Source organism: Schizosaccharomyces japonicus, assembly GCF_000149845.2.
Source record: "Schizosaccharomyces japonicus yFS275 unplaced genomic scaffold supercont5.3, whole genome shotgun sequence".
NCBI classification, from domain to species: Eukaryota; Fungi; Ascomycota; class Schizosaccharomycetes; order Schizosaccharomycetales; family Schizosaccharomycetaceae; genus Schizosaccharomyces; species Schizosaccharomyces japonicus.
Genome location: NW_011627862.1, coordinates 1101996 through 1121037, shown reverse-complemented (window position 1 = coordinate 1121037; position 19042 = coordinate 1101996). Strand labels below are relative to the sequence as shown.

Below are 19042 nucleotides of genomic sequence, written 5' to 3'. Positions count from 1 at the left end.
TTTCGGTCAGACCTCCCCCCTCCTCCACAACTATAATTCCATTCGTGTCAATCACCTCTAAACTCTTTAAAAACATACATTACTATATACAAAACACATCTATTAACTCATTATTAATTCCCTTCTATCAATTTCTTTCTACTTCATCCACTTCTTCTGTCCAAATGGAAAAACAAAGTTCTACTACTCAATTACAGGAACGTCATTGTTGCCTTAGGAAAAGGAATATAATCCTTGCTGGATTCTACGCAGCCACACTGCTTCTTGGTGGATTATACAACGTATTTGTTAATTCTACATTGGGCAATTATTTCGGAAGCTCGAAAAACTTTTTGAATGTTTTTTTCGTCAAAAAAGGTTGGTTTTGGACGACGGTTGTCTACTTCGTTCATGCTATTGTTAGTTATAAGGATCGCTATGACATGCGTGTTCTTCTTCGTTATGGAGCAGCAACAATGTGGTGGTTCTTCATAACTCAATGGTTTCTTGGACCTGCCATCACGGACAGAGCGTTTGCTTGGACTGGCGGATCCTGCAAAGGTTACGATATTACTGTATTGTCTATCTCTCCCCGCACATCGGCATTATGTCGCTCTGCTAACGGTTTGTGGCATGGAGGTCATGACTTGTCTGGTCATGTCTTTCTTTTGACCCATGCAAGTCTCTTTTTAATTTCCGAGTTTTGGTCCACACTCTCCAAAGCGCCATTTAAGACCAAGAGCAGTAGTACTCTTGTTGGTTTATTGGCATTTTGGTGGTGGATGCTTTTCATGACTGCAATTCATTATCATACTTTTCTTGAAAAATTGACTGGTTTCCTTGCGGCTTTGACAGAATGGGCCATTATGTATGATATCGTTCCCCGTGTTCCCTTCTTGGACTCGTTATTCGGTGTGTCTGATATAAATGCGTAAGCAAGGCATATTTTTAAAAGACCTTAGTCAAATTTTGAACGGCTTATATGAACCAACCTTGAATTTCTTTTTCATTTTCTCTTTCAGCCCCGTTTTTATGTCCTACATTTGCTTGGAAAAAATTTATGTCTCTTTATTACCCTTTATGTTCACTATGTCTGTTTTTTCGCAATCATTTTTTCATTGTGAAACGAAAAACTCTTAGTAATTTGTATCTCTTAACTACAGACAACAAAAATATCAAGGAATTTCTGTTCTTGCTGCACCATGCGTTTCTACAATCATGTGTATCTTTGAATTCTTGCACATTATGAACGAAAACCTTTTTTAATACGCTAAAGAATGAAAATTACTCAATTATTTTCGAAGCTTCTTTCCGTTTTGATCCAACTCTCTTTCGTGTTTCTCACTAGTGAATCATCTTTCTGAGATTATTCCCGTTCTCTGCATTTTTGTTGCTTGGTCTTGTTTTCATAAAGCACCACCACCCATTTACTAAATTGCTCAATATAGAATTACTGACAATTAAACATAAGAGGATACCTTTGCCTTCGTCTGTACTTCTTCGTGACGCTTTCTCGCTGTTGCAGTTCTTGTTTTTGGAAGCGAATCTGTTTTGTAACTAAATGCTTTTCCTGTTGGTACTAAAATCAACAATCTGTGAAATCAACGGGTTTAAGCTGCTGAGAATTCTTTAATTTCGTTTAAACATCTCCGCCTTTCAACTGTATATCTGTTAATTTGACCTTTGGGACGTTAATTCACTTCTCAATTTTCCGCGGTAGACAAAACCCTTTAACAAATCTTAAAACTTATTATTTTAGCCCGAATTACCTTCACTGCTAGACCTTATCAATGTTTCTGTTCGTAAGGCTCTCCCGGTCTCGTTCCGCTCACGTTCGTTTTAACAAATGTGTTTCTGAACTACGGTCATTTTCCTCTTCCACCGCTTTACATACCAGGTTTCCTTATGCTATGAATTATCGTTCTTCCGCTCTTCATGCCCCTTCAAATTTGATTGCTGCTAAAGCGATTCCCTCACTATCCCAGTTTTCTGCTGCTAAACGATTATTCTCACATAGTTCATTCCTGCATAACCAACCTATTCAGCCCAATCGAGGTACACAGTCTGGTCCCGAACCGAATAAGAAAGGCAATAATTCGGACAGTACGGATCCTAATGATCCCAACAAGGATGATCCAAGAAAAACTTACGAAATTGCTCTCAATGGAAACTCGTTGATCGGCTCTATGATTGTTTTTTACATCTTGTATAACCTCTTATCGCCAAACGCCAATGTTCAGGAAATTACTTGGCAGGAGTTCCGACAATCATTCCTTGAGAAAAAGCTTGTTGAGAAACTTGTCGTCATTAATCGCAACCGCGTCCGTGTCGTACTACGGTCTGGTGCAGGAGGTACTCGAGGACACTATGTATTCTCTATCGGCTCTGTCGATGCATTTGAAAGGAAACTCGACGAAGCACAAAAGGAGCTTGGCTTTTCACCTGACGATTATGTCCCTGTGGCTTACCATGATGAAATATCGCTACTCGCTACGCTGTTGTCTTTTGCCCCAACCCTGCTTCTCATTGGAAGTGTCATTTGGTTGTCGCGGCGAGCAAGTAGTGCAGCCGGTAGTACACAAGGCGGAATCTTCGGTATAGGAAAGAGTCGTGCCAAGATGTTCAGTCATGAAACTGATATCAAGGTTCGTTTCGCTGACGTCGCTGGTGTTGATGAAGCCAAAGAAGAGATTATGGAGTTTGTCAAGTTTTTGAAGAATCCAGCATTCTATGAACGTCTTGGAGCCAAAATTCCTCGCGGCGCTATTCTTTCTGGTCCACCTGGTACCGGTAAAACATTGTTGGCGAAGGCTACGGCTGGTGAAGCAAGTGTTCCGTTCTTTAGTGTTTCAGGATCTGAATTCTTGGAAATGTTTGTGGGTGTTGGCCCGTCCCGTGTCCGTGATCTTTTCGCCGTTGCTCGTCGTAATACTCCATGCATCATATTTATCGACGAAATTGATGCTATTGGTAAGGCTAGAGGTCGCAATAATCAATTTGGTGGAAATGATGAACGTGAAAGTACACTTAATCAACTCTTGGTTGAGATGGATGGATTCAATCCTAGTGAGCATGTCGTTGTCTTTGCAGGAACAAACCGTGCGGACGTTTTGGACCCTGCGCTTTTACGTCCAGGCCGTTTCGATCGCCAAATTATCATCGACCGTCCTGATATCCACGGACGTGAGCAAATTTTTAATGTTCATTTGCGTGATATTGTCACGGCCAGCAACAAACAAGACTTGGCCAAAAGCCTGTCGATCTTGACTTCAGGCTTCACCGGTGCTGATATTTCCAATGTTTGTAACGAGGGTGCCCTTATCGCTGCCCGTCAAAGTGCTGCTGCTGTCACTTTGGAACATTTTGAGCAGGCTATTGAGCGCGTCACTGCTGGTTTGGAAAAAAAGAGTCGTGTACTGAGCCCAGATGAAAAGAATGTTGTCGCACACCACGAAGCTGGACACGCAGTTGCCGGATGGTTTATGGAGCATGTTGATCCCTTACTTAAGGTTTCGATTATTCCACGAGCTCAGGCACTCGGTTATGCGAGTTATCTTCCAAAAGACCAATACTTGATGAGCCGTGCTCAGGTTTTCGACCGTATCAGTATGGCCCTGGCTGGTCGGGTTTCAGAAGAAATCTTTTTTGGCCGGGACAAAATCACATCTGGCGGAGCGGATGACTTTCAAAAAGTGACACAAATGGCAACTGCCTATGTTACTGCTTACGGCATGTCTCAAAACATTGGTACAATATATTATCCGGTGGAAAGTCGGGAGACTTTTCAGAAACCGTACTCTGAAGAGACGGCACGATTAATTGACGAGGAAGTGAGAAGTTTAGTAAAGAGTGCACATGAAAGAACACGCAAATTGCTTGAAGAGCATCGCACGGGTTTGGAAAAAATTGCTGCACGTCTCAAGCAAAAGGAGGTTATAACTTATACCGAAGTCGAAAAGATTCTTGGGCCTCGTCCATACGGCGACAAGCATATGAACATTTCTGAAATTATGCGCAAGCATAAGAGCCCTTAGAAATTCTTTACTCTTTGATCATTTTTGCCTCCAGTTATTATGATAATGATGAGTTGTCCACGTGTATATTTCAGTAATTGCTACAGGATCCCATTATGTCTTCCCCAAAAAAGTAGTGTGTTATGTCCTTCTCCGTCAACTGTCGTGAATTACTTAGAAGCAGCCTGTTGTATGTCCATTCATTAAAATAAATTCGTTAATGACAGGTTACTTTCAAAAATTGTTTGTGCATGAGAGTGAACTTTTAGTAAATAAACGTAAGAGGTCCGGGTTTCACTTGTGTAACAGTTCTTGAACATTCGTTCGCATTCATCTCGTAATCTTTCTCCTTTTATTAGTATCTTCCTTGTAGTTCTGTTCTGTGTTTCTATGCACCAACTTTCTAACCTGGTCCCCTGTTCAACTTCTGCCGTATCCCTAAACCGCTCCCCTTTTCTGCAATTTGAGTTGGAACTTTGATAATCTACTACCTAGTTTCAACGTCTCATATCCAAAATGGATTTTCTTTTGTTTTTGTTTTGTCTTAACTTGTTTATTCACTTGTTTGACAAATATGTGAAAACCTTTTTGGTTAACCAGGTACGAATAACAAGATCAGCTATATGAAGATGTTGAGCGTCGTCAGAAAGGAAGCTGAGGCGTTCAAATAGTAAATTCTTCGGTCGAATCGAATACTAACATTTAACAAGGGTTTCCGTGTATATGCAAGATTCAGCGGCAGTCCTGAATTCAAAAGCTATAATGATCTTCGTTTGCAGTTATTATCTACGAAGAGGGATCTTAATAATGTCAGTGCTCAAGATGAATTTGCGAAGTGGGCTCGTTTAAATCGAAAGTTTGATCAACTGAACGTGAAATGGGAGAAGCAATCAAAGATCGTCAGCCAAAAGTCCGAAGGTGTAAAGAAACTTATCAGCTTAACATTCTGGATTGTGACTCGGGGATACCGCTTCATCGTTCAATTCAAGAATTCTGGCAATCCTGTGTTTGCTGTTCCTGAAGGCATGTTGCCTACTTGGGCTTTGTGGTTCCTAGCCTTGCCTAAAGCGAAAACTGGTACGTTAGTCGATTTTACGTCTTTTTTGGATATAATTCGCTAATATTCTCTAGGTTATGTGAGTGTTGCTGTCTGGAACTTTGCTTCACAAAAGGTAATCAGTACTCTCTTGTAAGGATGCTCAAAACGAATCGGAAATCTCTTGGTACAAAGGTAATATATAGAAGCTATGGGTTCTAACTACGTATTTAATTGCGCTTGTTCTTCCACAATCATTCGGAAAGTCATCTTACAAAAGTGGCATTCACACCTTTCCGAACACATGTATTACGGACAGCTTAAAAAAAAAAGAATATCCTCCCCCTTCTTATTTCGTTGTGTGAGATACAATTATATAAATAGTCTACTGATCGTTTACTATCTGAGAATTATTTGCACATTCATTATAAGTACGGTCCTTCATTTTCTTGCTTCAACTTGTCCATATAATAAAATTTGTGTTCGCCCTTTTTACAGACCCTCCCGCATGAGTGATTGACTGTTTTTTGTTTGCTTATCTTTATCGTTTTGACAAGGCCTATATCAAGAGGCTTTACTGCCTGTATCCCTCCTTCACCACACAGTGGCATCCATACACTTTAATGACTTCCAAAGTAACATTGCCCATTGTTATGCTCGCCTCTGGCGTAGCTAACACTGTTCTTTCAAAGTAATACACCAATGATTAATCAATTTGTACTAATGTTTCTAAAGATACCAAGACTTGTTAGCAGAAGAAAATGGACCTGTTAAAAGTGTAGCTATATTCCAAAGCTTAAATATCTTTATGGGTGAAGCCTGTCTCTGGTTCTATGTTATTTGGAATCGCTGGAAGAACCGTTTTGGTTACGCTCCTGTAAAACCTTTGACTACAGGCCAGAAGATGTCAATGGCCATTCCAGCCTTTATGGACATTTGTGGTTCTACCCTTATGAACGTTGGACTCCTTTTCACTAGTGCTAGCGTTTATCAAATGACCAGGGGATCTCTAATTATTTTTGTTGCGTTGTTCTCCATGCTGTTCTTGCAAAAGCGTCTCACCCTTCAACGGTGGCTTTGTTTGGCATTTGTTGTCTTGGGTGTCGCAATTGTAGGCTATTCTGGCTCCTCAGTAAATGCCGGTGTTGATCCTACACTCGGGCTTGTTGCCATTTTGGTCGGCCAAATGTTTTTAGCTACTCAGTTCACTGTTGAGGAGTACCTCTTGTCTTCCATCGACATCGAACCAAATGAGGTTGTGGCCTATGAAGGCACATTCGGCGTCATCTTTGTGTTGATCATTATGGTTGTTTCTTATATCTTTGTTGGTAGAACTCCTGAAGGCAAAAACGGTTGGTTTGACTTTACCCATGTATTCCACAGATTCAACGAAGAGCCAATGCTCTATGTTATTTCCGGTGTTATTCTTATTTCCATTGCGTATGGTTTACTATTTCTAACGAAAGTATCTCAATGCTAACATTTCCTAGTTTCTTTAATGCTCTGGTTTAGCTATCACTAAACTTTTCTCAGCAACGACGCGTTCGCTGCTGGATATCGCAAGAACATTTGGCATTTGGATCATAGCTTTGATTATGGGAATGGAGAGTTTCCATCTTCTCCAACTCATTGGTTTCACTATCTTGATTTACGGTATCCTTACTTACCATGATATCCTTCCCTTCTTGAATGTACGCAAGAAAGAAAGTGTGGTTTAGAATAATCCATCTACCGCTCGTGCTTCTGTTGTTCTCTTGTTTTATAATGTTCTTTCTAACATGATGACTAACTGCTTTATGTATACAGACCTGTGTATAATTTCGTAATAATTTTAGTAAATGAATAACCCAACCTTCTAAGAAAAAGAAAAGAATGTATTTCATCTATATTACACAGCAAAAAAGTGAACCATGCACACGACATTGGCAAAAATTTGTAAGAAGCCGCATTAGTTTCAACGCCGAAAATGAATTCAAAAAAATAACCCAAACATATTATATAACCTATTGTCTTTGTGTTTAATCCGTCCGCCGACGCTTTCCTAAAGAAGACGCCCGGGACTCTTCCTCCTCCTCATCATCAACAAGGACGGCATTCTCTGGAGAATTACCGTCATCAAAACTGGCTTCATTCATGCTGAAGAATTCTTGAGATGAATAAGCAGATTCATTTTTTTCGTTTTCGATTGAGTGAATCATACGATTAGCAATCTTTGATGGAGCTGCAACTTCTGCAACATCGTCGGATTCCGACTCACCCTCGACAAATTCAAGTTCCATTGCTGGAAGCTGAACGGCATCAACATCAATGCTTGTCAAATTCTGGATGCTCGTTAATGGTTCAAGCGGTACCGGGTCACAGGCATAGCATTGCTGAATATGCTCACGATGCTTAGTAATATTATCATCAATACCAATAATACAGCTCAATAAGCTTTTTTCATCCTTCAATATATGTAAGCCTTCGCGCTCTATACGAGCAGCCAAAGAATACAGCTCGCTCGTTAACAGGTCAAAACTGTTACCCAAGGTTGCCTTAACACGAAGTATACCACGACTAGACTTTGATATGTCATTGTCGTAGTCAACCGGATCTTGTATCGAAAGCAAATATGGTTGACTCGGTTTAACCCAACCCATTTTCTTTTTGGAGAAATAAAAACCACCGTTATGAACAGCAATACCAACTGCATCGTAATTATATCTCTTTCCATAAAGTTCCAAAAACTCAAGAAACAATACACCCAAATTATCTTCTTGGCGTACAGAGCTTGTGCTGAGACGAGGATGCATTTGTAAAAAGGAGACGACAAGACAAACAATTGCATAACTACTCAGACCGCCAAGAAAAACCTCGTTAAGAGCACGCATATTCAGAAAATGCTTGACGAGCATCGTTAATGGCCGTACAGCAGGGAACTTCTTAAGGAAACCGTTCACCACAAGACAAGTTTTGAGTCCACCGGGTTGATTGAACGAGACGTCAACGTGTATTCTCGTAAAGGGATCCACAAATTTGATAATAGGAACATTTGCGGTAGTGATGACTTGAATCTCAGTTGCAAGTTTGCAATTTTTCAAATGACGGGCAAGAGAATACATATGTTTCTTGGTTCCACGATGTACAGTATCAGACGACATAACAACCATATCAATATCTGAGGTAGGCAAATACAGTCTAGTTTCAAAACTTCCAAAGACATAAACCGTAACCTCGGGCCATTTAGCACGAATGGCGCGATCCAGTTTAGTGATTAATGACTTTCGAACAGCATGTTCTTGAGGCGTCGGCTCAAGGTAGTTGATGAAATTCAAAATATCTTGATGCAACAGCCGAGCAACCTCGGGCTCTTCAGGGTATGGTTTGTGCCAAGCGCAAATGGGTTCAATGTCCATTGCATTGCGTTTGCGTTTTCTATTTGACACTTTATCGCGGAAAAACCGACCCATTTTTTGCATGAACGCAGGGATTGCGGACTTCTTTTCTTCTCGACGGGATGTTTCGTCTTCTTTGTCCTCTTCTTCGTCGTCGGTACTAAAGTCAAACTTAATGAAGTCCGCGTTTCCCTCCACAGATGCATCTCCAATCGATTTTCTTTTTTTCACTTTGGGAACTCCCAGAAGAATTGATGGTTCGCCTCGTTTTATAGCTTCATCAGGCAAATCGGGTTTATCCAAAACATCCAGAGGGTCGACTTTTCCATGAGTTTGAGCTCGCGGTTCTGCAAATGAAACATCAGAAGAAACGGCTGTTTCAGTTGACGAAGATACGTTTGATGACTCGGGTTCAGTTTCTGATTTTTCAATAACATCGGGGTCCTGGTTATCTAAAACTGAAAAATTGTTTTCACCAGACAAGTCATCGTATACGGTTCGCTTGTGTTTTTTGCTTTCAGAAGATTTACGCTTCGACTTTGATCCCCTTTTAAATATTCTCCGTGCCAAGGAGCCTTTTGATTCACCTTTGGAGGAATTGGGACGGTTTTTCTTTGAATTAGAGTCTTTTGACTTCTTCTTAGACATCGTGCCAGAAGAGTTGCAGCAAACCAGAATAAAACCTTATCCGTAAAATATGTTCCAAATTTGACCGGTGCTTGCTGCTAAATTATGTCTCTTCTGTTTTTTTTGGTTATGCCTGGGTACTAGGCTGTCTAGTGGAAACCCGGGCTAGGAGACTAACATGCAGCAGTTTAACACCATTTATGAAACATATATAGACCTTGCGGCAGAAAGCATCAGGTAGGTAGGCAATTATCATAGATGGGTTTAGTACACAGTTCATAAGCATTAACTGAAAAACCGTATGAAAAATCTATATTTTTTTTAAAGGGAGTGAAAAAAGAGATTGGAAAAACAAGGGAATGTCGAGAATGAATTATGAGCAGTACACGAAGAAGATACGGGATTGAAGACAAAAACTGTTCCTAAAAACGTGTGTCTTCTGCATCCTGTACACGAAAGTTTTAAACAAGGATATGAAAATTGACAGGCACGAGATTATTTACCTATCGCTCACCACGATGACGGTTGTGAAAACCCAAGCCGGGAAGGTATTGTGCTTGTGAAGAGGAATGGCCATTGGAGTAATCGTAAACGTTAGACTCTGTGGGACCTTGCTGTGTTCCCATCTGTCCTAAACCAGGAAGCTGTGGCAACCCTGCGGGTTGGGCACCCATAGCCGATACAGCAGGAGACACAGCACGCGAACGTCCATCCATTGACTCCTGGTCTTCTTCTTCGTTGTTGGAAGGCTGTTTCCGTTTACCCAAAACAACCTCTGACTGTTCTTCGCCGAGATGATGCCGATCCAAGTACGACTCTTCATCCTCTGGGCGGGAGCGAGACCAGAAACGGGTAGTTTTGTCGTTGGAACCGGTACACAAAATGTGCCCCAAAGGATGATATTGCATGCTCCATAAACCAAGTTCATGCGCATGGGGAATACTGGCTGACGGATATAGAAGTGTAGTTGAAGCGGAAAGCGTAACCTGAGGATGACGGTCATGGTACCATTTTTGAGAAAGCAAAGGAGGTTCATCGAGAGAGTAGTGATTTACGCTGCCATCAGAACCACCTGTAGTTACGATATTCGGGTTTGTCGGATGCCAAGCCAAACAGTTAATATCTTTATCGTGACCTCTCAGTACACGAATACTTTTCATCGTGCGAAGGTCAAAAATTCTGCAAGTAGAATCGCGGGAAACAGTCGCAATAAGATTGTTTCGAGTATCGCGTTGAAAGGAAGCTTGCATAATTGTATTTTTATGTCCATGAAGGGTAGCAAGACACGTGCCCGTTCTCGGGTCCCAAAACTTGACAAGATTGTCTTTGGAACCAGAAACGAGCAGGCCTTTTGATGGATGCCAGTCTACCGTTTTCACATCCCAGCCGTGCCCGGTAAGCTTTTGTTCTTCCGCACTGGTGTGGAAGTTCCATACCTTAAGACTGCCATCATCACTCGCGGTAACGAATTTACTATCGTTGGGTGAGAAGGCCAGGTCACGGACTTCCATTTCGTGTGCCTGAACAATTTTTACGTTATTGAGATTTGGCTCAAAGTACTTGACCATTCCGCCTCCGTCACCAGAAAGAAGCCAGCGTCCATCATTGCTCCATTCTGCGCAGCGAACGGCATAGTCATGACTTTGGTTAATTAACTCGAAGTTAAATGTAAGACCGTTCCACAAAGTAAACTCACCTGTGGACGATCCCGTAAGCAAACGACGACCATCTGGAGTCCAGCGGACGACGTTAATGACATGTCTCGCTTTGTTTGCAGACGTATGGATGTATTTTGTACAGAAAGTTGCAGCACTGTCAAAGGGATACTCGTATGGAGGATACAGATTGATAATCTGGTTCGCGTTTGGACGGGGGCGAACAATGTGATAGGGATTACACCGAACTAGTCTGTCCGTAACATATTTTGACACACCAGAACCATAGTCGACCGTACGTCGGGTCATAGGCTTCTGGATAATACGTGCATTTTCTGCTCTTTCCATCCTAAATTACGTGAGAGCAATTCGTTTATGAAAAATGAGTCGTATAATGGCAATTAAACCAGTTTTGAATTCGTTAACCAGAACGAAGAAAGAAGTGAAAAAAGAAAGGAACCGCGGAAAGTGTTAAATGCGAAGAATGTGTGGATAAACAGATTTTCGGTTGTATTTAGTAGCAGTACACACTCACGTAATGCTATATGTGCTAAAATAGACGAACAAACAGAAACTGTTTTAGAGTAAATATTAGAAAACCAAGAACGAAACAGAACAAAGAAAACGAAGAAAACACAGTTAAAATACAAACAAACCGCGTTCCGAATGGTGTCCTTTTGTCACAGTCTGCTATGTCTTAAGCAGCAGGTAAACAGTGCTTAGCGCTGAAGCCTTCATAAGGAATCGGCACAGCTTCTAGCGTGTCGATCCCTTCACGTGCGACAAATAAGGTTTCACGTGTTACGTAATGTGCCGATCATTTGGAAAGTTGCAAGAATTCAACCATTGTCCCATATAAAATGCTAAAAAGCAGCATCGTGTAGAGGTACTGGGCTTTCTTGCCTATTTACGAACTAAAACTTACGAAGTTTTTGTTTTAAACAGTGAAAAACGAACTTATATTCTCTACACCATCCCGAGACTGCCTCCAATGATCGACCAACATGCTTATAGCTTCTCCCATAACCTCAGACACTCAGAAACTGCGTTGTTTTTACTAGCAATTCGTTTAAATATCAGTGTGTCTTGTAATTTTTTAGTTTGTGTTTTGTTTGAGGCCTTGGAAAATTGAATCTCTAAGGTTATTTTACTTAATTTTGTTCTTTTTGAGTTTACTGTGGAAATAAACAACCCCGAGACTAATCTGTTCATAGCATCGCTTTCCTATACATGTCGGATCAACGAAAACGGCCACTTCCACCTAAACATGCTATCAACACCCGATTGACAAGTCCCGTAAGAATTGAGCCAAGTACATCAACTAGTAGTTCTCAACCTCATTTTCCTTCTTCAAACATTATTGATGGTTCAACAAGAAATCGGCAGAAACCCCCCAAGGTTCACAACTTATTTCAACGGAGACGAAATGCTCAAAAGTTAGACCATCCATTGGGCTTTTTGCTCAGAAACAGAAACGCTGCAGCTTCCCACATTCCGCAACGTACAACGAAAACATCTCAAAAACTGGTTTTGCTTCCAGAGGATCACGAAGTTGAATCATTCGATGAAGACGAAAGTGTTTACGAAGACTTGATACGGTCGAAAGAAGCTTACACACTCTTACAGGCCGAAAAGTTTTCTCGAGACAAGCGGGAAGAACTGGGCTTTCCTAGGGTAACGGCTTATTGTATCTGTGAGGCATTCAATCTCTCCAAGGTGCGGCATTTCCTTAAGCATTATCATGAAGTACGGACTAAGAAATACGACGAAGCGTTATATGCTTCGTACAACCTTCCCCTGCAATATGGCATAACGGATAATTGTCGTGTGCGCAGCGGTCCGTCAGAGTCGAAAACCCAAACTACTACAGCTACGAGTTCAGAACTGGACGCAAGCGCTGAAACTTTAACAAATAGCACGGAGCCATACTACTATATGTCTCCGTCTAATCCCGTTTCTCACATGTATAAGCATGCAGAACGTACGTCAAAGTTGAAAAGTTGATTACTAAGCTCCTTTGCTAACAAACTGATTTAGTATTTATTTTTGACTACGGTGTCGTTGTATTTTGGAACTTCTCAGAACGTCAAGAAAAAGATGTACTGGCGGACTTAACATTTGCAAGTAACTGCTCTCTTATGACAAAACCTCTTTCCGAAGAAGAGTGCGAGATCGAGGACTTGCACTTTCATTACGCTCCAAACACAAAGCGCCCGCGAATTTACAATGACATGATTCACATTCCGAGTGCTGATGTAAAAACAAAACTGGCTATGTCTCATGCTCTAGCGCAATCCGTGAAACTTTCACACTTCGAATTTCGCATGGATGAGACCATGAACTCTGCACTGGTATATCCCAAAAAACTTGCACTTTACGGAGAATTAGGATTGGGAAGAGAACAGGTGGCTAAAATGAGCGGAAAACTCTTCCAGCTTCGTGTTGACGTTAATCTGATTAGTAACGTACTCGATACACCAGACTTGTTATGGAACAATGAGCCCCTGCTTCTCCCCTTGTACACTGCTTTCTGTGAGTATCTTGAAATTGGACCCCGGACACAGGTCCTAAACAACCGATGCAAGGTCATTTCCGATATGCTTGAAATATTCGCTGAATCAAGCGCGGACAAAAAAATGAACAGAATTACTCTAATCATCATCTCTCTAATGACTTTATTTGTCATATTTTTTGCCGTATGTAACACACATGAGGTATTCCGTCTATGGATTTTCTTACTAACAAAATTGCAGGCCGAAATTTTAATTCGGAGAAACATCACAAAGGGCACAGCTAGACTCATTCTTTAGAGAAAAAGCACATACATAGTTACGTAGGAAGGCTGCAATTAAACGAAGATACACCGCAACAATGGAACATGTACAGAAGAGCGTAAACTTAGTCTTCCAAGATGAAAAAATCTAGCGGAATAGAGTCGTTATACCAGGGGGAATTCATGTCTAAAACGTCTTTATGTAACTGAAAGGTTCGCAGCGCACCTTCTTCTATATTCCTGAAGGTAGATTCAGAAATTTCGCTGAAACTATTTGCCTTAGACGCAAAACTCAATAAATCCCGGTCATTAGGAATATTAGAAAAAACGCTCCGGGCAATGTTCAAGTCCTCGTTGTAATCCTGAGGAAGAATTTTGGAAAGTATGGGGTCGTTCAATGCATACTTTAATATGGCATCTAGACTACCAAATTGACGAATGAGTTTTAATGCACGGACTGGTCCAATCTGATTTATTCGTTCGCAGAAATCAGTACCGCATAACAAACAGTAGTCAAAAAACTGCGGATATGTAAGACCGAGATTTTTTTGGACCCGTAAAGAAGAAATGAATTGAGCAGGCATTAACTCAAACTTTTTTGAAATATTGAAGAAATCGTAAATCATTAAGGTGCCAAGTAACAACGCATCCGTATCTTGTGTACAAACTGCAGAAGCAAGGCCTGAATGGTACAAGGAAGCTGCAAGCGTTTCCCCTTCAACGTTTTCTGGGGAGAATGACACAGGAATATTGAGGAAATTGAGTAAGGCTGCGGTTTCTTTAACCTCATTGATGGAAGGACGGGCCAAACGTCTTTCTACCTTTTCTCTTAATTCAACTGTTCGCTGCAAAGTGTCCGTAAGAAAGGCAGATGATGACTGAAACGACGCTTGTGTAATTTCGTCTTTTGTTTCACCAAGCAGATTTAGTGCATTTGTCAACACGGATTGAGAGCCTTCCAGCTCATCTTCCAAATTTAATGGAAGTAGTTGATCTGCAATTCTCGTCTGCTCTTCCTGAGGACTGGCGTATTCCGTAGAACGAAGTAGAGATTTTTGATCCGTAATGCTAGCATTAATTTTGTTTAAGAGCGAGACATTCCTCTCCTTTTGTTGTTTTCTCCGAGCGTGCTCCTTTCGTTTTAAGACAGATCTGCTTGCACTATCAAACACGACTATTGGAGAAACATGAGTTTTGCGACAATATCGAGCCAATTTGAGTGCCCAGTAAAGGTGCTTTGACTTCCCCGTATTGGATACCTGTGGAGACCTGTACTCTTTATGTAAAAAGAGTGTTCCATCAATTGCAACCTTTGGAATAACTGAATGAAACGAGTTCGGCGCACAATACTCGATGGAATGACCTGCAAACTTTCTAATAAACGGCAGCAATCCATTTACTCCCATGCTTTTTTCACCCGACAAGCATTTGTACTTTGCATCGAGCAACACGCTACGAAGGAGGTCTCTTGAGGATCTTTTTGTGAATAAAAGATGGAGATGATTTTCAAGGTACGAAGAGTTAAACTCCTTCACTAGAGATAAAACGTCTTAACGAGTCTTGTACTACGGTTTATTGCATTCGTCGCAGTGCTTTCACCCCTAACCAATTTATTTTTTTTTTGTGCTTACAAAAATAATGTCTATGTGCTTTTTTGTTCGAGGCTTTCCAGCGGAGTTGCTGCTGGATCCTTATCAAGTACGGCCTTTGCCCACGAAGGCAAAGAAGTTTGGTATGACCACGTATCGCTTGTATAACGCCAAGCATGCAGCCAAAGAATCAGTTCTTCAGCCGTGGGATCACTGTACAATGGAGACTTGCAAACCGAACAATGCTCACCAGTCAGCAATTCGCCCATGCGCTTGTCCCTACGAGACTTTGCCTCTTCAGAAGTCTCGTTTGTGTACCATTCGTATTGATAAAGAGGAGAAGCCGTCTCAGTCTTTCCCATCTCGTTTAATTTCATCATGATAGACTCCGTACTGGCTTCTCCGTTTTTACCAAGCGACGGTCCCCAAACACGCAGGTTTGCGTAGATGGGATCGTTGGCTATAGGATAGCCGAGATACTGCAAATGAACACGAATTTGATGGGTCCGACCAGTCAGTGGTTTGCAGTGAACAAGTGATGTGTGCCCATCAAAGGCCAGGCGCTTGAAAATCGTGACGGCATCCTTGCCGTCTGGATGGACTCGATTTAGTCCAAGTGTTGGTGCGACAGTAAGAAGCTTCGCATCGCAGGTAATAGTTTTTTCTGCGGGAAACTCTCCGACGACACGAGCAACATACTCCTTTTGCAAATCCTTGCTGATCATATGCACCCGCATCCGTTCGGCGCCTTTAGGAGTTTTAGAAAAGAACATCAAGCCCGATGTCAATCTGTCGAGTCTGTTGCAAGGATACAGCAAGGGACACTTGTTTTCATGCATAAGGATATGGAGAACGGTATTGTGATTGTAACGACCGGTAGGATGCACGGGAATGCCGGCTGGTTTATCGATGACAACGTATTCTTCGTCTTCATGGACAATTCGCACAGGTTCGTCCGTCACCGGAGGCTCGTGTCTGTGTGCAGCGTGTGAAATAACATAACCATTCTGAATGACAGTATCGACATTCCCAGGCTCGTTGTTTACTTTGACTTGTCCATTACGAATTGCTCTCTCATAATAACCAGGCTCTCTGTCACGAAACTCGGAATTAAATACTTCAAGTAGCGTTTTTCCGTACCACCGAAGCTTCGCAAATGTGATATAAACATATTCGTATGGAGGAACGCGACGAAGTCCATCGTTCAAATACACATACTGACAATTCTCTAAAGGATCACGAGGAGGACGCCGAAACATTGCAAAGAACCGTAAAGTGAAACAAACGTTCCCGGGAAATAGGGTCTTTTGCCTAAAAAGCCACGAACTTGAAACTTTGGTTAAGGAAGAAACTGTTCCTACCATATTCAATAGTACACCATGAAGTGATGAAAATTAAAGACGTGAGTGAGTCTACCGGGGATGCTGTTGTTCGAAATGAAACGAATACTCTAATACTTGCTGGTCATTGTTTGATTAAATATCTTTCTTTTCTTTTTTCCTGCCTATTGTTAAACAGATAGTTTTGAAATTCCCAACCGTAAACATGAGGCTTCCAATACCTTAAAACCACTTGGAAATATAAATGTACCCATTCCACTTCCATCAACACTTTCAGTATACTCAATTTACATTTATAAGGAAAAAACTATCTACGACAATAAGTACAAAAGAAAAAAAAAACAAATAGCTGGTTCACAATGCACACCAGCACTCGGGAAGGTCCATTCAAGTCTGTAAACATGCAATGAAATCGGAAAGAGAACAGTATTGGAAAGAGGAAAAAGGTAATAAAGTGGAGTGCATTCACGTAGCCAGACGGAATGCAAGTATAATGCAGAGCACATATGCGAACGGAAAGGAGGGGAACCAGCGATACCAGGAAAACCTCTTCAGTCCGAAGAAACAGAGCCAGTCTCTGAAAACAGTATTTAGGTAACGAAATGAAAACATGAAAAACGAATATAGAGGATAGATAACAATGGGCGAACAGTCACTTGAAGTGACTCTCCAATAAATGAACAGTAGAGCATAGCTTAGCAAACCGAGCTGAAGCGGCGGTCCGACAAAGGTTGAGGGAAGACGCCGTAGTCAATAAGCAAACGAACATCCCAAAGTGGGCTAGGCGACTCGGTTTTGTATGTCCAAAAGATCCAACCGGCACCACGTTCATATTCATCCATCTGAACCTCAACAAATCGACGAAGCATGCTCTTGAATTGACCAGACCAACTGGCAATGTCATTTTGACACTTGGTAATGTAAGTGCTGTCCTCAGTGACATTATCATAACCGCTACCGGTGCACATGTTTGTAAGCCAAGAAGTGCAAAAGTTAATTGCGGCAGACCATTCGCCAACAACGACTTTGAAGGGTGAGCTAGCAATCTCATTTCCAGCTGTGCAAACACTGCTCAACTCGTTTTCAAATGTCTCGTTGCAATCATTGCTGGAGAAAACAAAGTACTGATGGGTATCCATCACAATACCCGAAGAAGAGGGATCCACCATACCGTCGTTCCAATTAGACATGCTAATATAGCCATCGTGAAAGACGGTGGCCACGTTGGAATAAGTTGAGTAAAGTTTGGAGTAAACAGCAGCGTTAAACTCCTTCAAACCATCAAGATCAAGGTCAGAAGCCAAAGGCTCGTTAAGAGTCTCGATACCAATCACAGTATCCACATAGTCCGAACCCGTGTACTTTTTGATGATGTATTCGAGGATTTCCACTGTGCGGTCAACGGTGTTGCCCTTTTGGAAACCAATGTCACCCTTCTTTCCAGAATTGTCAAAACCGTTTTGACTTCCAGGAGCACCATGGAGATCAATCCAAACCTTCAATCCAGCATTGTTGGCCCACGAGATAGCCGAGTCTAAATAAGCCTCTTGTCCTTGTACAAACGGTTCTCCATCCGACACGTTAAAAGCCCAGTAGCCGATGGGAATGCGAACGGCGTTAAAACCATATCCCGCGATTTTGGAAAAGTCAGACTCGTTGATAAAAGTGTTGTAGTGGTTGGTCAAACGCTCAGCAGCTGCAGTTTGACCCAAAGTCTCACACAATGACCATTCATCTGAAACAGAAGTGTCCGAAAAGAGCGAAGGTGTGATCCAGGATTCGAGGACAAGCCAGCCGCCAAGATTGACTCCACGAACCTTGTCAGAGGAGTAGTCGAAGCCACGACGGCCGATAGTTAATGCGTGCGAAGCCGTAGCAAGCAGGAGAGCAAAAAGAACGCGAAACATAGCGAAAAAGCTTATTCGAAGAAATGCGCAAATGAAGGGGATACCGTCAAAAGAACGATATTAACAGACAATTGAGCGTTGTAGCTGATGCAATTGAATGATGAGAAATGAACCGTACGTGTTTTTCTCGTTAAACTTTGCTGTAGCGCGAGAAATAAGGAATGAACCGGTTCTTTGATATGTAAATGAAAAAAGACGGTTTACGAGGAATACGACAGTTTCCACAGGAAAAAAGGTCCGTCTGTGCAATTGTCTTTACAAAGGAACGGTACGTCTATAAGAATGAGACGCGTCGACTGGAAATCGCGAGAAAACACGAGCACAAGAGAGCGAGACGGATAGAAAAACAGCTGAGATGCCGTCAACACCAAGCAGCAGCTAGATATGAATTAAATAGCAAGAACAGATGCAAAATTTGCAGCCTCAATAGGGGAATCGACGTGTGGACAGCACGAAGTAGAAAGGAAAGAAACCCCACGTAGGATATGAAGGCAGAGAAACAAAGGACCAAGGGTGCGGAAGCAGGGAGCGTCGCTCATCCATATATAGTGTGCTATCGCGGCTCTAGATGCGCGCAACATCGGATTTTCTAAAAATAACTTCGCCTCTAATTGGGACATGCCAATGAAAAATTGCGCATGTGGGGTAGGAAAAACCGCATCCATGGCTGGCTGCGTATACAAAAAGGCAAGAGTGTTGACAAAATGTGTAATAAAGGCTGTGAAAACAGAACTGTGCACGTTACCACA

At 41.8% G+C, this 19042-nt stretch overlaps 10 protein-coding genes across 10 annotated transcripts; 5 read left to right on the top strand and 5 right to left on the bottom strand.

The window, feature by feature from the left end:
* Nucleotides 1-8: 8 nt before the first annotated feature.
* SJAG_01180 (phosphoinositide biosynthesis protein) lies at nucleotides 9-1405 on the top strand. Its single transcript, XM_002172398.2, has one exon. The coding sequence runs from the start codon at nucleotides 165-167 to the stop codon at nucleotides 912-914; it is 750 nt and encodes a 249-aa protein (XP_002172434.1). The 5' UTR covers nucleotides 9-164; the 3' UTR covers nucleotides 915-1405.
* SJAG_01179 (m-AAA protease) lies at nucleotides 1339-4210 on the top strand. Its single transcript, XM_002172397.2, has one exon. It carries the CDS (start codon nucleotides 1770-1772, stop codon nucleotides 4011-4013), a length of 2244 nt encoding a protein of 747 aa, XP_002172433.1. The 5' UTR covers nucleotides 1339-1769; the 3' UTR covers nucleotides 4014-4210.
* Nucleotides 4211-4321: 111 nt separating this feature from the next.
* Nucleotides 4322-5527, top strand: SJAG_01178 (GET complex subunit Get1). Its single transcript, XM_002172396.2, has 3 exons — nucleotides 4322-4592; nucleotides 4703-5069; nucleotides 5124-5527. The coding sequence occupies exons 1-3, from the start codon at nucleotides 4509-4511 to the stop codon at nucleotides 5183-5185; spliced, it is 513 nt and encodes a 170-aa protein (XP_002172432.1). The 5' UTR covers nucleotides 4322-4508; the 3' UTR covers nucleotides 5186-5527.
* SJAG_01177 (NST UDP-galactose transporter) lies at nucleotides 5499-6916 on the top strand. Its single transcript, XM_002172395.2, has 3 exons — nucleotides 5499-5719; nucleotides 5764-6468; nucleotides 6519-6916. Exons 1-3 carry the CDS (start codon nucleotides 5652-5654, stop codon nucleotides 6538-6540), a joined length of 795 nt encoding a protein of 264 aa, XP_002172431.2. The 5' UTR covers nucleotides 5499-5651; the 3' UTR covers nucleotides 6541-6916.
* On the bottom strand, nucleotides 6760-9203 carry SJAG_01176 (poly(A) polymerase Cid14). Its single transcript, XM_002172394.2, has one exon. It carries the CDS (start codon nucleotides 9048-9050, stop codon nucleotides 7047-7049), a length of 2004 nt encoding a protein of 667 aa, XP_002172430.1. The 5' UTR covers nucleotides 9051-9203; the 3' UTR covers nucleotides 6760-7046.
* On the bottom strand, nucleotides 9138-11415 carry SJAG_01175 (WD repeat protein Pfs2). The gene has a single exon (XM_002172393.2). It carries the CDS (start codon nucleotides 11030-11032, stop codon nucleotides 9533-9535), a length of 1500 nt encoding a protein of 499 aa, XP_002172429.1. The 5' UTR covers nucleotides 11033-11415; the 3' UTR covers nucleotides 9138-9532.
* A 230-nt stretch (nucleotides 11416-11645) lies between these two features.
* On the top strand, nucleotides 11646-18393 carry SJAG_01174 (Sad1 interacting factor 3). The gene is made up of 3 exons (XM_002172392.2): nucleotides 11646-12665; nucleotides 12722-13380; nucleotides 13438-18393. The coding sequence occupies exons 1-3, from the start codon at nucleotides 11915-11917 to the stop codon at nucleotides 13492-13494; spliced, it is 1467 nt and encodes a 488-aa protein (XP_002172428.1). The 5' UTR covers nucleotides 11646-11914; the 3' UTR covers nucleotides 13495-18393.
* On the bottom strand, nucleotides 12671-15055 carry SJAG_01173 (XP-G family nuclease). The gene has a single exon (XM_002172391.2). It carries the CDS (start codon nucleotides 14861-14863, stop codon nucleotides 13583-13585), a length of 1281 nt encoding a protein of 426 aa, XP_002172427.1. The 5' UTR covers nucleotides 14864-15055; the 3' UTR covers nucleotides 12671-13582.
* On the bottom strand, nucleotides 14989-16375 carry SJAG_01172 (pseudouridine synthase). Its single transcript, XM_002172390.2, has one exon. The coding sequence runs from the start codon at nucleotides 16303-16305 to the stop codon at nucleotides 15100-15102; it is 1206 nt and encodes a 401-aa protein (XP_002172426.1). The 5' UTR covers nucleotides 16306-16375; the 3' UTR covers nucleotides 14989-15099.
* SJAG_01171 (glucan 1,3-beta-glucosidase) lies at nucleotides 16613-18827 on the bottom strand. The gene has a single exon (XM_002172389.2). It carries the CDS (start codon nucleotides 18291-18293, stop codon nucleotides 17082-17084), a length of 1212 nt encoding a protein of 403 aa, XP_002172425.1. The 5' UTR covers nucleotides 18294-18827; the 3' UTR covers nucleotides 16613-17081.
* Between the last annotated feature and the right edge of the window lie 215 nt (nucleotides 18828-19042).

What these genes read in the sequence shown, in the direction of transcription:
- SJAG_01174 (XM_002172392.2), top strand. Translation starts at nt 11,915, where the DNA reads ATGTCGGATCAACGAAAACGGCCACTTCCACCTAAACATGCTATCAAC. An exon ending in CATGTATAAGCATGCAGAAC is followed by an intron (nt 12,666 to 12,721) that starts GTACGTCAAAGT and finishes AAACTGATTTAG; the next exon opens with TATTTATTTTTGACTACGGT. An exon ending in TATTTGTCATATTTTTTGCC is followed by an intron (nt 13,381 to 13,437) that starts GTATGTAACACA and finishes ACAAAATTGCAG; the next exon opens with GCCGAAATTTTAATTCGGAG.
- SJAG_01172 (XM_002172390.2), bottom strand. Translation starts at nt 16,305, where the DNA reads ATGTTTCGGCGTCCTCCTCGTGATCCTTTAGAGAATTGTCAGTATGTG.
- SJAG_01179 (XM_002172397.2), top strand. Translation starts at nt 1,770, where the DNA reads ATGTTTCTGTTCGTAAGGCTCTCCCGGTCTCGTTCCGCTCACGTTCGT.
- SJAG_01175 (XM_002172393.2), bottom strand. Translation starts at nt 11,032, where the DNA reads ATGGAAAGAGCAGAAAATGCACGTATTATCCAGAAGCCTATGACCCGA.
- SJAG_01177 (XM_002172395.2), top strand. Translation starts at nt 5,652, where the DNA reads ATGACTTCCAAAGTAACATTGCCCATTGTTATGCTCGCCTCTGGCGTA. An exon ending in GCTAACACTGTTCTTTCAAA is followed by an intron (nt 5,720 to 5,763) that starts GTAATACACCAA and finishes ATGTTTCTAAAG; the next exon opens with ATACCAAGACTTGTTAGCAG. An exon ending in GTTATTCTTATTTCCATTGC is followed by an intron (nt 6,469 to 6,518) that starts GTATGGTTTACT and finishes AACATTTCCTAG; the next exon opens with TTTCTTTAATGCTCTGGTTT.
- SJAG_01176 (XM_002172394.2), bottom strand. Translation starts at nt 9,050, where the DNA reads ATGTCTAAGAAGAAGTCAAAAGACTCTAATTCAAAGAAAAACCGTCCC.
- SJAG_01180 (XM_002172398.2), top strand. Translation starts at nt 165, where the DNA reads ATGGAAAAACAAAGTTCTACTACTCAATTACAGGAACGTCATTGTTGC.
- SJAG_01171 (XM_002172389.2), bottom strand. Translation starts at nt 18,293, where the DNA reads ATGTTTCGCGTTCTTTTTGCTCTCCTGCTTGCTACGGCTTCGCACGCA.
- SJAG_01178 (XM_002172396.2), top strand. Translation starts at nt 4,509, where the DNA reads ATGGATTTTCTTTTGTTTTTGTTTTGTCTTAACTTGTTTATTCACTTG. An exon ending in AAACCTTTTTGGTTAACCAG is followed by an intron (nt 4,593 to 4,702) that starts GTACGAATAACA and finishes ACATTTAACAAG; the next exon opens with GGTTTCCGTGTATATGCAAG. An exon ending in CTTGCCTAAAGCGAAAACTG is followed by an intron (nt 5,070 to 5,123) that starts GTACGTTAGTCG and finishes AATATTCTCTAG; the next exon opens with GTTATGTGAGTGTTGCTGTC.
- SJAG_01173 (XM_002172391.2), bottom strand. Translation starts at nt 14,863, where the DNA reads ATGGGAGTAAATGGATTGCTGCCGTTTATTAGAAAGTTTGCAGGTCAT.